The sequence below is a fragment of the Hemitrygon akajei genome, chromosome 1 (genome assembly GCF_048418815.1).
Source record: "Hemitrygon akajei chromosome 1, sHemAka1.3, whole genome shotgun sequence".
Classification (NCBI taxonomy): domain Eukaryota; kingdom Metazoa; phylum Chordata; class Chondrichthyes; order Myliobatiformes; family Dasyatidae; genus Hemitrygon; species Hemitrygon akajei.
The window spans coordinates 140,665,031-140,680,238 of record NC_133124.1 but is presented as its reverse complement, the minus strand read 5'-3'; the positions used below and the strand labels follow the sequence as shown (position 1 = coordinate 140,680,238).

Here is a 15,208-nt window from a genome sequence, read left to right as displayed (position 1 = left end):
AGTTTCCTGCTTATCACTTGCTAAATGTTCTACACTGATTGGTATATTATTAGGATTTATCCAAATACTTTCCTGAAGAAGTCCATACTGTTCTACAATTTACCATTTTCCAACCCACAGGCACCACTCATGAATCAGATCTTTGACAGATTATAGCCAGGCCTCTGCAGTGCCCACAATAATCCACAATGCAACCAATCTTGACCAAAAGATTTTAATCCCTTTAATTTGGGACCCTTCTGTATGTTCTAATGCTAATGAGATTTTAACTACATCTTCTATTGCTGATATTCTAGCAGCATCTTCTTCCTTAGAAAAGACTGATGTACAGTAGTCATTTAGTAACTCAACCCTGTGCCTGCATAAAAATATTTTTTCAAATGTCAGCTCCACCTCTAGTTTTACACCGTTTTCCTGATTAAATTCCTATAAAATATTTTTGGATTCACTTTACATTCATGACTTTTTTTTAATCCCCCTCTCTTATCTCCTTTTCTTTGACTGTAACTTCTAACAAACTTCTACAGTTGTCCATTTGAAAGTATCCTCACCCAATGCATCCTAATCTGATACGGCAATTCAAATGCACAGGAATGTAAGCTGCAGAGAAAAGTAAACTCGGCCAAACACATCACAGGCATATCCCTCACCACCACTGGTAGTTTTTACTACCTCAAGAAGGCAACATGGATCAAAAATCCCCACCACCAGGCTATGCCATCTTTTCATAGCTACCATCATGCAGAAGCAGGCAGGAGATATAGAAGCTGAAGTCCCACATCATCAGGTTCAGAAAACAGCTATTACCCTTCACAACTAACACACACAAAATGCTGGTGGAACGCAGCAGGCCAGGCAGCATCTATAGGGAGAAGCACTGTCAATGTTTCGGGCCGAGACCCTTCGTCAGGACTATTTAGTTCTTGAACCATAGTGCCACCATGACGACTTGGAACATTTTGTACTAAAATTGACCATTTTTCAGTCTAGTTGTGTTCATTCCTGTAAAAATTGTGCATAATTTATGATTAATGTTCTTATGAACAATACTTAAAAGACCACAAGACAGGTGCAGAATTAGGTGATTCAGCCCATCAAGTCTGGTTCACCATTTGATCATGGCTGATTTATTTTCCCTCTCAACCCCAATCTCTTGCCTTCTCTCCATAAACTTGGATGCTCTTGCCAAAAAACCTATCAAACTCCACTTTAAATATACCCAATGACTTTACCTCCACAGCCAAATGAACCAATGAATTCCACAAAATCACCAACCTCTGGCAAAATAAAACTCCTTCCCATCTTGGTTCTAAATGAATGTTCTTCTGTTTTTAGGCTGTGCCTTCTGGTCCTAGAACTCTCCCACTATTGGAAACATCCTCTCCATGTCCACTTTATTTAGGCCTTTCAACATTGGTCCATTTCAAGCGATTTCCCCGTAATTCTTCTGAACTCGAGTACATTCTCAGAGCCATCAAATGCTCCTCTATCTGGCATAACTGGTTCTCACCCTCAAAAGTTTCTCTTTCCTCCTCCCACTTTCTCCAGACTCAAAGTGTAGTCGTGGGCACCCGCATGGGCCCTAGTATACCTGCCTTTTATTGGCTACATAGAACTGTCCATGTTCCAAGCCTTCCTTGGTAATACTCCCCAACTCTTTCTGCATTACATTGATGACTGCATTGGTGCTGCTTCATGCACTAATGCTGAGCTCATCAGTTTTTAAAATCAACTTTGCCTCCAACTTTCACCCTGCCCTTAAATTCATTTAGTCCATTTCTGATACCTCTCTCCCCTTTCTTGATCTGTCTCCATCTCTGGAGACAAACCGTCTTCCAATATCATTTATATACCTATTGATTCCCATGACTATACTGTACTTCTTCCCACCCAGTCTCCTGGAAAAATGCTATTCCCTTTTCTCAGTTCCTTCATCTCTGCTGCATCTGTTCCCAGGATGAGGCTTTCCTTTCAGGACATCAGAGATGTCTCCTTCTTCAGAGAATGGTGTTTACCTTCCCCCACCTTTGATGCTGCTTTCACCTACATCTCCATTTTGCAGACATATGCTTTCAGCCATCCTCCCGCTACCTTAATGATATAGCTCCCCTTGTCCTCACCTACCACTCAATGAGCCTCCGAATCATTCTTGGTAACAGACGCCACCTTTACTTTCCGCAGGGATTGCTCTTTCCGTGATTCCCTTGTCCATTTATCCCTGCTCATTAGTCTCCCTCCTGGCACTTAGCTCTGCAAACAACTGAGATTCTTCACCTGTCCATTCACCTCCTTCCTCACCTTCATTCAATGCCCCAAATAGTCTTTCCAGGTGAGAAAATACATCACCTCCAATACTGCCTACTGTTTCTGTTGCTCCCAATGCAGCCTCCTCTGCATTGGTGAGACCCACTGTAAATTGGGGGACCACTTTGTCAAGCACCTCCACGCCATCTGCAAAAGGCAGAATTTTCCAGTGGCCAAGCATTTTAATTCTCACCCCCTGTCCATTCTGGCATGTTGGTCCATGGCTTCCTCTTCTGTCACAATGAGGCCACCCTCAGGTTGGAGGAGCACACCTCATATTCCATCTAGATAGCCTCCAACCTGATGGCATAAGCATTGCTTTCTACTTTTGATAATTTCCTCTCCCCCTCCCTTGTCTTCTATTTACCACTCTGGCCGCTTACCTCTTCTCCTCATGGGCCTATCACCTCCCCCAGTGGCTCTTTCTCCCATCTCCCATTGGAGAGTGGTCCACTCTCCTATCAGTTTCCTTGCTATCCAGCCCTTTACCTTTTCCAGCTTCTTACTTCATCCCCCATCCCCACCCACCTGGCTTCACCTACCACCTCCCAGCTTCTTACTTCATCCCTCATCCCCATCCCCACCCACCTGGCTTCACCAATCATCTTCTAGCTTGACCTCTTTCCCACCCCCCCCCCCCACTTTCTTATTCTGGCACCTTCCCCTTCCTTTCCAGTCCTGATGATGAAGGATCTCAGCCAGAAACATCAACTCTTAATTCATTTCCATAAATGCCAGACCTGCCGAGTTCCTCCAGCATTTTGTGGGAATTGCTTCGCATAAGTAAACCTTTTCATTCCTGGGATCATTTTCATGAACCTCCTCTGAACCCTCTTCAATACCCACACATCCGTTCTTAGATATGGGGCCCCAACTGCTCACACACTACTCCAGAAGTGGTCTGACAAATGCCTTATAAAGCCTCAGCATTATATCTTGGCTTTTATATTCTAGCTCTCTCAAAATGAACACTCACCTTGTATTTGCCTTCCTTAGTACCAACTGCAAATGAACCTTTAGGGAACCCAGCACTAGGATTCCCAAACCCCTTTGCATCTCTGACTTTTGAATTCACTCTCTATTTAGAATATAGTCTTCATCTTTATTCCTTTTACTGAAGTGCATGACCCTACATTTCCCCATACTCCTAATCTGTTCAAGTCCTTTTACAGACTCCCCATTTCCTCAACACTATCTGCGCCTCCACCCAACAAGTCAAACGCTAGTTATCCTGTGATGAGTGCCTCACTTCCTGACACCCCAATGCTTTATCACTATTCACATGGCACAAAGCAGCATCTTCAAGCCATGATGGAATACTCTCTATTTGCCTTGATAAGTACAGTTCTAGCAACACCCCAGAAGCTCAATGATAGTCAGGACAAAGTAGGCCATATTAGCACCTAATCAACCATCATTAACATTCCACCATTAATGCACAGTAGCTATCATGTGTACTATCTACAAAGCTCACTGCACCCAAATCCATGATCCAACAAGGAAGGACAAGAGTAAGTTGGTAAATGGGAAGTTCACCACTGCAGGTTTTCCTCCAAGTTGCATACCACTCTAACTTTGACATATATCACAGGTTCTTCTTTGTTATTGGGACTAAATCTTGAACTCCCCATCCAAAGGCATGTGGGAGTTTGAAAGACAGCAGTGGTTCACTACCGCCTTCTCAAGGGCAGACAGGGATGAGTAACTAATGCTGGCTTTCCCAGTGATACTTAGATCCTAAAAATAATTAAAACAACATTCCATATCCCAGAAGTTTTCAGTTTCTGAGAAGTCCTTGCTCAACCTAGATGTCCATTTGATTGATAAGAAGATGGTGATCATTGCTGAGAATGTCTTTCAATTAGGTGGCCATTTGCTGTTATTTGGCAACAACAGGAGAAAAGACAAGAAATGAGAAACCTGTGATGTTTTGTTTTCCACATCTAAAGCCAAATTTCTTAGTTGGTTGATTGTTGGGAGAGGTGGTTGGTGGATCAACCACCTGATTGATGAATGTACGTGTAGGTCGGAACTTTTGATGCAGGACAACCTCTTGAGGTAATGTGCTTTAACATTGTAACAAATGTGCGTATTACTCCCATTGCCCTAGGTCTACAGTTCTGTGCCCTTTATAGATACTGCTAGATAACTCTAACCAATTAATCTCACTGATGAATGGCTATATCATCTGTTATTCTTGCATCATGAAACCCAAAATCTATACACACAAGTGTTCGTGACACGAGGATCTGATGGGTGGCTGATGTCATATGATGTACACTGTTTTGCTAGAATCCTAAAACCCTCCTGTAAAAACTGCATCCACTCTTTTCCATCCCAATGTGATAAATCAGATTTTTGAAGGCAAATATGGATAAATCCCATGCTCAGTTGTTTTTCTGTGATCTGGTGATTGATCACCGAATGATGGGATACATAATTCTGCAATATGATATCCCTGAAGGAGATAGTGTTGAAGAAATGAAAGCAAGGGTACCTAGCATAATCAGATGAATTTTCAAGCAATTAAATTTTTTGTGGAGGCAAAGCCAAATATAACTCCATCCGGTAATGAATGAGTAATACGTTCTTGAACTTCTTGCAGCTGCTCTTCCTGTTTAAGTTCAGCCTCATCCTCAGCAATACTCACAAGCAATCACAATACTCTTATTTATGGTCTATTCAAAGTTATATGAAAATGTAATCCTGTAATTTCTTTTCTACAGACTAATCAGAAAATATGACAGTACACATTATATAAAACTAAGCAAGTTGAAATTTATACACATATATACTCAGATCCCTGTTTCTGAAAATTTATTTACATGAAAAACATGAAATATTCAAGTGTTTTCTTTTGAACGTAGGACAACTGCAGTGATTTTGTTCTAATTAAAATTTCCGCAGGAACCATCTTTCTTATTTTTACTCTCTGATGGACGTATTCAAAAGGGTGGCTTGGTAGAGTAGTGATTAGCACAATCGCTTTATAGTGCCAGTAATCACTGATTAGGGTTTGATTCCCACTGCAGTCTGTAAGGAGCTTGTACATTCTCCCCGTGACTGCATGGGTTTCCTCCGAGAGTTCTGGTTTCCTCCCATATTCCAAAGACATATGGTTAGGGTTAAGGTTAATGAGACGTGGGCATGCCATGTGGCACCAGAAGTGTGTTGACACTTTCGAGCTGCCCTCTGCACAACCCTCGGACTGTGTTCATCATTGATGCAAATGACACATTTCATTGTATGTTTTGATGCACATATCAATTAAAGCTAATATTATCCTATAATTTTAATCGCAAATCATCTACTAACCTCTACAGTGAACTTGTCATCAAATTTCCAGTGCTGAGCAGTGATATTTCGTTCAAATTTAGGACATTGTTCTTTTGATTTGACCGTCACGTTGTAGATTGGGTCAATAGGCATGTAAGCCTGCACCAAACCTTTCAACTGTTTCAAAAGATTTTTCTTGGCATTGTCAATAATTTCAAATAACTGCCTTTCTTTGTTATACCAAATTTGCTTTGGAAAGTTCTGAAATAAAAACAGAATGTATATTTAAAATATGCAAAGACAGAACTCTAATCTCAGCCATACACTTTGCCAACACAGTTATATTGATTAGGAATCTCCACAAGTTAAAGAATATTTTGCTAGCACTGGGCACTTAGTTAGCAAGGAAAATATCATCTGAGCGTAAGAAATAAGTATGCATGGTTTCATCTTTTTGAAAACAATTTTTAATTTGGAAAAATATTGGAGAAGGGGAAAATACCTTTTGACTGTGCTATAAGATTAAAGTGCCATGTGATGAACCCATGAGAAATGTATCCAGATAAAGATGAAGAAATACTTAGAATGATGAAATAATGCATCCTTCCTTCTGACTCTTTGTGCTGCCACATTATGGAGTCCAACACATAACATCTATAGATCAATAAAGTATTAACTGTCTAGCTTCTTTGTATCATGGAGCAATAGACTTAGTTCAAATTGAATGCTGATCAAATGTGCAAGAACAAACAACATATTTTATGTCAAAAAATGACGTGCCAAGAGATAAGTTACACTAATTATGTCAGCCTTGGGTTAATTAAGTATTACTTAAGTGGCAAACGTAGGAGGGATCCTTCAGCAAGAAAGTTGGTGGCTGATAATCTCATACATTAAAAATAATTACATAAAGGGATAACAATCATAACTGCTTGAATGAATAATTTGTCTTCAACTTGTTAATAAGAAGCTACAATATAATACACTTCAGACATATCGAACAGAAAAAGCAATTATGAGAACTAAACAGAGATATTATGAACTAGGTGAAAGATCACACAAGATTCTTGCTTGGCAGTTAAAAACAGACCAGGCTTCCAAAACGATAAATGCAATTAGAACAAGCGTAAATAAAGTTACTTATAAACCTTTAGAAATCAATGAAACTTTTAAAATTTTTTATTCCGAACTGTATCAATCAGAATCACAAAATGATATAGTTGAGATAGAAAGGTTTTTATCACAAATAACTCTCCCAAAATTGAATTCGGAAGAACAGAAGGGATTAGATGTGCCTTTTACATTAAAAGAGGTCAAAAAAGCTCTAGGATCACTTCAGAGTAATAAATCTCCAGGAGAAGATAGTTTTCCACCTGAATTTTACAAAAAGTTTAAAGATTTATTAATTCCTTCTTTTATGGAGCTAATACACCAAGCAGAAAGAATGCATAAACTTCCAGAATCCTTTTCGACAGCTATTTTAATAGTATTGCCAAAAAAAATAGAGATCTTTTAAAGCCAACATCATATAGACCTATTTCTTTGTTGAACACGGACTATAAAATAATAGCGAAGATTTTATCTAATAGATTATCTAAATACTTACCAAAATTAATACATATAGACCAAACAGGATTTATCAAAAATAGACAATCGGCAGATAATGTAACTCGGTTACTTAGCGTAATTCATCTGGCACAAAAGAGGGAGGAAATGAGTGTGGCAGTTGCTTTGGATGCAGAAAAAGCATTTGATAGATTGGAATGGGATTTTTAATTTAAGGTATTGGAAAAATATGGATTAGGAGTATCTTTTATAAAATGGATTAAAACCTTAAATACTAATCCCAAAGCTAAAGTAGTGACAAATGGCCAAATTTCAACATCATTTCAGTTAACAAGGTCAACTAGACAAGGTTGTCCATTATCACCTGCTTTATTTGTGTTGGCGATAGAACCATTAGCTGAATTAATTAGAACTGACTCAGATACTATGGGTTTCAGAGTTAATCAGGAGTATAAAATTAACTTATTTGCTGACGATGTTCTGCTTTATCTAACTAACCCATTGTATTCACTGCATAAATTATCTTCTAGATTGGAAGAACATGGGAAAATATCAGGGTATAAAATAAATTGGGATAAAAGTGAAATTCTACCCCTTACTAAAGGAGACTATAGTCAATGTCGATTAATAACTCAATTTAGATGGCCGATAAATGGTATAAAGTATTTAGGTATAAGAGTTGATAATGATATAAAAGAATTTATATAAATTATTTGCCATTATTGAAAAAGAATTCAAGAGATCTTGATAAATGGATGTTACCAATAACATTAGTAGGTAGAGTCAATGCTGTAAAAATGAATATATTCCCTAGATTACAATACTTATTCCAAATACTACCAATACAATTACTGCAGAAGTTTTTACAAGTGTTAAATAAATGTGTGAGGAAGTTCCTTTGGAAAGGTAAGATGTCAAGAATATCGTTGGAAAAATTGACGTGGAAATTTGACCTAGGAGGGTTACAATTACCAAATTTTAAGAATTATTACAAAGCAAATCAACTTCGATTTATTGCATCTTTTTTTGATGAAGATAAACCTGCATGGATTAGAATAGAAGTAGATAAAATAGGAGAAAATATACCAGAAGATTTTATATATAAATGGGAATCTAAATGGATACGGGAAAAGAAAGAATCTCCTATATTAAAACATTTTATTGATTTATGGAATAAGATAAATGTTGATGATGAGATAAAGAAATCTTTATAGGCAAAGAGACCTTTAATTCAAAATAAACATTCCTTTTACAATGGATAATCAACTTTTATATAACTGGTTTCAAAAAGGGATTAGATATATAGGAGACTGTTTTGAAGGTGGTATATTAATGTCATTTGATCAATTAAAGAATAAATACAAAATATCAAATAATACTTTTTTGTTATTTCCAATTAAGGGCTTATTTAAAGAGATAAACAGGGTCAAACAATGTTATTGCCGAAACCTAATGAAATAGAAACTTTAATTCATAAAGGAAACATTTAAAAATTTATTTCTTATATTGTTACGCCTGTGCCCCAACTCTGAGGGGCCGAAGGGTACAAAGTAGCCCCCTCCTTTTTGAGAATCGCAAGATCGCTATTAATTCAGGTCAGGAGACCCAGGAAATGAGAGAGAGACACACAGAATCCACAAGGGGTTTGGAATGTCCTGGCCCCTCAGCGATACAAAGCCACGGAAAACGGCCATTGTCTCTTGGAGACAGAATTGTGTATTGAGTACTGTACTATTTATTTGAAGCCCTCAGGGAATGACCAAAAGTGGGCTGGTTGAGGGGTGGCATCATTCCAACCTGATTGACATCTGAGACCCCGTGAGTAAGGATAAAAGAAGGTCTGGAAACAACCCCTTTAGACGCACCAGGAGAAACACTAGAAATCCCGTGACAGCGTTTAATAGCGACAGCCGGTGGAAGGCCCACTTGTGTCCTTTCCTGTTGCCTGGGATTGAGGCCTTACCACTGAAGACGGCTTAGCTAAAGAAGAGATCACCACCGACGACATTTCGAAGGATCGACATCATAAAAAGGAAAACGGGCAAGTTCTAAAAATCCGTCTCTCTCTCCAACGAAAAGCTGCAGCTTGAATGAACTGAAGTGACGTTTATATTTCCATCGGACAATACATTATCCCCTAGACAACGATAGAGCTATTTCTTATTGATTATTATTATACCCGCGCTTTTAGATTTAGTATTGACGACGTATATTATCTGTATGTTTGCATTGATACTATTTTTGTATTTTTATCAATAAATGCTGTTAAAAATAGTACCATCAGACTTCAACGGACCTCTCTATCTTTGCTGGTAAGTGACCCAGTTACGGGGTACGTAACGATATCTATAGTTTGATTCAAAAACAGGTAATTAAACAAGGAATTCATAAGTCAAGACAAAAATGGGAAACTGATTTGAATATTAAAATTGATGAAACAAGTTGGTCAAGACTATGTCATGACAGTATGACAAATACAAATGTCCGACTAAGATTAGTACAATATAATTTTTTACATCAATTATATATTACACCACAAAAAATAAACAGATTAAACCCAAATTTATCTGATCAATGTTTTCAATGTAATCAAGAAATTGGTACTTTTTTTAACACTCTACTTGGTCTTGTTTTAAAATTCAACCTTTTTGGACAAATTTAAGAGTTTTACTGGAACAAATTATTGGAACACAACTTCCACACAACCCAATATTATTTTTACTAGGTGATATTGAAGGGATAAAACTGAAACCCAAATTGAACAAATATCAGAAAGAATTCATAAAAATTGCATTGGCAGTAACCAAAAAGGCTATTGCAGTTACTTGGAAATCGGATTTATACCCAAGTATAGATCGTTGGAAGAATGAAATTTTCAACTGCATTCCACTTGAAAAAATTACTTATAATTTAAGAAATAAATATGATACTTCTGAAAATTTGGTGCCCTTATTTACAAAAGATAGGATGAAATATATAGGTGCTCCGAAGATAAAATTATTGGTCATCTGGAGAAATAAATAAATATATATATTAAAGCTATTTTGAACTCCATAGAGCATGTGGGGATCTTCCGGTATCCAGGCACTCTTTCTTTCTTTTTTCTTTTCTTCTTTCTTTTTAAATTTTTTCCCCTCTTTTTCCTATATATAGGGACATGTTAGGAGGGAGGGGTTAAGGGGAGGGGGGAGGGCTGATATTATTTCTTTCTATTCTGTAACCTATTTGAAAATCCAATTTAAAAATTTTTTTTGAGAAGGGGAAAATATCTTTTGACTGTGCTATAAGATTAAAGTGCCATGTGATGAACCCATGAGAAATGTATCCAGATAAAGACAAAGAACTACATAAAATGATGCAATAATGCATCCTTCCTTCTGACTCTTTGTGCTGCCATATTATGAAGTTCAACACATAACATCTATAGATCAATAAAGTATTAACTGTCTAGCTTCTTCGTATCATGGAGCAATACACTTAGTTCAAATTGAATGCTGATCAAATGTGCAAGAACAAACAACATATTTTATGTCAAAAAATAACGTGCCAAGAGATAAGTTACACTAATCATGTCAGCCTTGGGTTAATTAAGTATTACTTAAGTGGCAAAAGTAGGAGGGATCCTTCAGCAAGAAAGTCGGTGGTTGATAATCTCATACATTAAAAATAATTACATAAAGAAATAACAATCATAACTGTTTGAATGAATAATTTGTCTTCAATTGATTTTGGAATACATCCAGAAATCTTAACCATAAATAATACAGACAAAATATAGTATTTAAAGCAGCATAATTTCCAACATAGTCCTATAAATCAGCCTGAAGCATTACTTCAATTTCTCCATCCAACATTGCTGTTTGCCTACTGAGTATTTCTAGCATCTGTAATATTATGCTTTTGGATTCAATTATTCAATAGTGTCCCGCAGCACTTAAAGAAGTTCTAGGGCACTGGGAAATATGTTCGTTTTTAGCAGTGTGTGCTTTTTTTGAATGTGGATTTAAGAAATCCACTGACTGAGAAATTGAGTGATGTGAAATCAGGTTATGACTACGTGTGGAAGATGCAGTTGTCACAAGCACGGACTTTGCTGCGGAGTCTGGGTGCCTCGCAGGCAAATAACTGAAAGGGCTTGGCCATCACACTTGTAAGTATGCATGTTCCAGCCAATTAGGGTTTCGTTGTGATTAACTTCCCTCCATTTGTTTCAGTCTTTTCAAGTCTTGACTGAAGCGCAATAACAGCAACGCTCCCTGCTTACCTTAGTCCTCATTCCGGGAAAGTGCAAGCTGAGTGCAAGATTGACACTGTAAAGGGGCGGATTTAATTTAGGGTATAGTTCCTGCTTCTGAGCTGCAATGCTGACACTAGCTTTAGTTTGAGAGTTTCAGTTAACCACCCTGTTGGCCTAACGTTTATTATTTTCCTTTTGTTCTGCACATTTCTACCAAAATAAATCAGTGAACTGTTCAATCTGCTTCAGTGCCTCTCCCTCTGCACTGAGGCAGCAAGATTCGACCATCAAAATGGATGCAGTGGAGAGAGAACAGGTAACCATGGCCCTGACATTCATTTGTCAAGTAGGAGAGAAGTTAAAGTCAGTGGAGACTGGATGGGCACAAGTGGCTCATGTGGTGCGACAGCTACTCTCAGAGTGGCAAGCCCAGTCCAGACTAAAATTCATTGGTAAGATGGAGGTGAAGTTGAAATCAGTAGAGATTGGGTTGGCAGTAGAGTCAGCAACTCACCAGAGTCAGCCAGAAATCAGGTGGCAGCCATTACTGCTCTTTCTGCTGCTGCTGCTAATCAGCAGCTTTCTGCCAAGACAGTCCCACTCCTGGCATCAGCATCTCCCACATCCTCCTCAGTAGCAGTCTCATTAGCCTCAGTCACTATGCCCCAGTTCCTCAGGCAGTTTTCAGACCTGAACTGAGTGTTCCTCTTATGAGCTCCAGGATACAATAGAGTCTTATAAGATTCTAATCAGATACTTCAGTGACTTCAACAACTGCAAGAACCTCATTACCCAGTGTGAGCTGACTTGCTAAGCTCAGCCAGGTTAGTTCAGTAATGATGCACATAAACTAGCCTATATGGTCAATCTTAGATAGATACCCACTTGGCCTGTTCTACGTTCTAAGAGAACAATGTTCTGCTGCAGACCAGTTTTTCCAGCAATTTGTGGTTGAGTTCAATCTTCTAATTTGGGGTCAGGAGACTCCTGGACTGTGCTAAGGGAAAGGGACTGTGAGGTAGTACACAGTTAACTTCCACACTCTCGTGGTTGAGACAGGGTGGAATGAGAGATCCTTCAACACTGCTTTCCAGTATGAGCTGAGTGCAGGAATTTGGCATGAGATCACAGTACATGATGAACACGACAGCCTGGATGATCCGATAAGTCTGGCCATTCCAATAGACAACTGGGCAAATGAACGGTGCAGACAAAGAGTGCCCTGAACCTCTACTCTTTATGAAACACTCCCCTTCTGGTTTCCTTGGGCTACGCAAGTCTAGGCAATACACATTCCCATTCCACCAAATCCATAAGATTGGGATGGTTCTCCCATCCCAAACCTCGGTTTGTGTGAATTCTGTGTAATTTGCTACCGTGTTACAACTCAACGCCAAGAAACAACAGACAGCACACTGCATACGATTAAACGAATTATATTTATAAATGTTAACTTAATTAAAAGGTTAAAGTAAAGAAAGAAAAAAAAAACAAATGCACAAGTTGTAGCTCAACTCTTCCTAAAGTCATACATATTCACTGATTCTCAGTAGACCTCTGCACCTTGCTGCATCGAATCTACTGAACACAGAAGGGACCTGAGGCTTCAGCTGTTTTCAAACCCCACCAACGGTAAGGATGAGGGGATCAAGTTAACTGACGATACAATGCACAGTGACAGAATGGATTTGATGATAAATTAATGGGTCTGAAGACTAAATGAGCAGATAAATGAATGTAAAATGGAACATACAATATCACCTACCTTTGTGTGATCTGCAAACTTACTTACCCACCCTTCTAATTTCTCATCCAGGTCATTTATAAAACTTACAAAGAGCAAAGATTCCAGAACAGTACTGGTCAGTGACCTCCAGGCAGAATGCACTCCATCTACCACCACCCTCTGCTTTCTGTGGGCAAGTCAAATCTGAATCCACACAGCCAGGTTTCCCTGGGTCCCATTCCTCCAGACTTTGAGTGAACCTACCATGAGGAATGTCGAACACCTTACATATACACCACATCTACTGCTCTACCTTCATCAATTTGTTTTGTCATTCCCCTGAACAAGACTGTTGGGCTCATGGTACATGATCTATCCCTCACAAAGCCATGCTGACTATTCCAATCATACTATGTTTCTCCAAATCCTCTCCGAGAAACCTGTCCTATAGTTTGTCCACTCACTGGTTTATAATTCTCATGATTATCCCAAATACAAAGGAATAACATTTGCAATCCTTCAATCTTCTGGTACTACTCCTATGGCTAGTGACGACACAAAGATAATCGCCAATGGTGTAGCCTTCATTTCCCATAGTAACCTGGGTTATACATGTTAGATGATGGAATCTCTCCAGTTCCCATCCCCTTGCCAATCTTATTCAAATCCTTCTCAAACTCTAACAAACCTGCCCACTAAGTTATTGGTTCCTTGTCAAGTTCAGGTACAACCAGTCCCTTTTGTACAAGTCACATCTTCCCCACAAGAGATCCTAAAGATCCACAAATCTGAAAATCTTGCCCCTTGCACCAACTCCTCAGCCACAAAGTTATCTGCCACATCATCCTAATCCTATCCTCAAAACTGTGTACACAGGCAACAATCGAGAGGTTTCTATCCTTGTAGCACTTTTTAGCATCCTTCCTCACTCCCCGTATTCACTGTTCAGGACCTCATCCTTTTTCCTACCTGTGCCATTGGTACCAATACATATCATGACTTCTGGCTGTTCATGCTCCCATTAAGAACTCTGTGGAACAACTCTGAGACGTCCCTAATCCTGACACCTGGGAATCAACATACCATCCAGGAGTCTTTCACATCTATAGAATCTCCTGGCTGATCCCTTAACTGCTAGATCTCCTCTCCACTTCCTTTCCGAGCCACAGAGCCAGACTCATTGCCAGAGACCTGAGCTTTCCCATGGTAGCTCATTCCACCCAACAGTATCCAAACTGTTCTTGTTATTGAAGGGAACAGCCACAGGGTACTCTGCAGTGTCAGCCTATTCCCTTTCCCTCTCCTGACAGTCTCTCACCTACCTGCCTTCTGCAATTTAGGAGTGACTGCCTCCCTGTAGTTCCTGTCTATCAACCCCACATTCTCACAAAGCAAACTTAAAGAAGTTGCCAGGTTGGTCACCGACTCCAGTCAGTAAAGTGAATGTGGGTTGGTCACCAACATGGGGACTGCAGTCAGTAAAGTGAATGTGTAATTTATACAAAGCCATTGCTCATGGAATCAGTGGCAGTCTGAGCACCAGAATAGTTTTGAATATAATATTTTGCCTGTAGCAAGGATTGATAGTGAGTTAGAATAGACAATAAGATTGCTATCATTTTTCAACCTCAAATCAGTGCAGAATAAGTGACTCTAGTTTATTGTCATTTATTTAAAAAACTCCAAATGAGGACTTCTCAAGTAACTGAGCCACTGAAAGTGTGGAAGGTGGAAGAGACTCCAGCCCCACAGATTGTCGCATCCAAAATGATCTCTTGCCGCCTTTCTTTCAATACGCCTAAAATCCATGAATACAAGTCTTCAAGCAATCTGCCTTGTTATATACTGATTGCAAAGATTCTTTGGAATGCATCCTGACAAGTCAGCACCTTTTGTATTCATTACTATGCTATGGTAATAGTTAATTCAAGGGAAATTGGCATCCTCTACTATTACTTGTTTTTTTCCCCAATTTGTTTCCTCATAAAATTGGCTACATTTTTCATCTTTTAACTCCTAACAGTATGGAGGAAATATTACACCCCTAATAAAATGATAGTTGTTTTCCTTTTGCAATAAATTAGACCTGAAACATGAAA

General features: G+C 38.8%; 1 protein-coding gene across 1 annotated transcript in view; it reads right to left on the bottom strand.

Moving 5' to 3' along the window:
* LOC140722147 (regulator of G-protein signaling 22-like) overlaps positions 1-15,208 on the bottom strand; it is a 180,465-nt gene that overhangs the window by 142,428 nt on the left and 22,829 nt on the right. Inside the window, exon 3 of the mRNA XM_073037212.1 lies at positions 5,620-5,841. Coding sequence (XP_072893313.1) covers positions 5,620-5,841 — 222 coding nt within the window. The remainder of the gene's footprint in view (positions 1-5,619; positions 5,842-15,208) is intronic.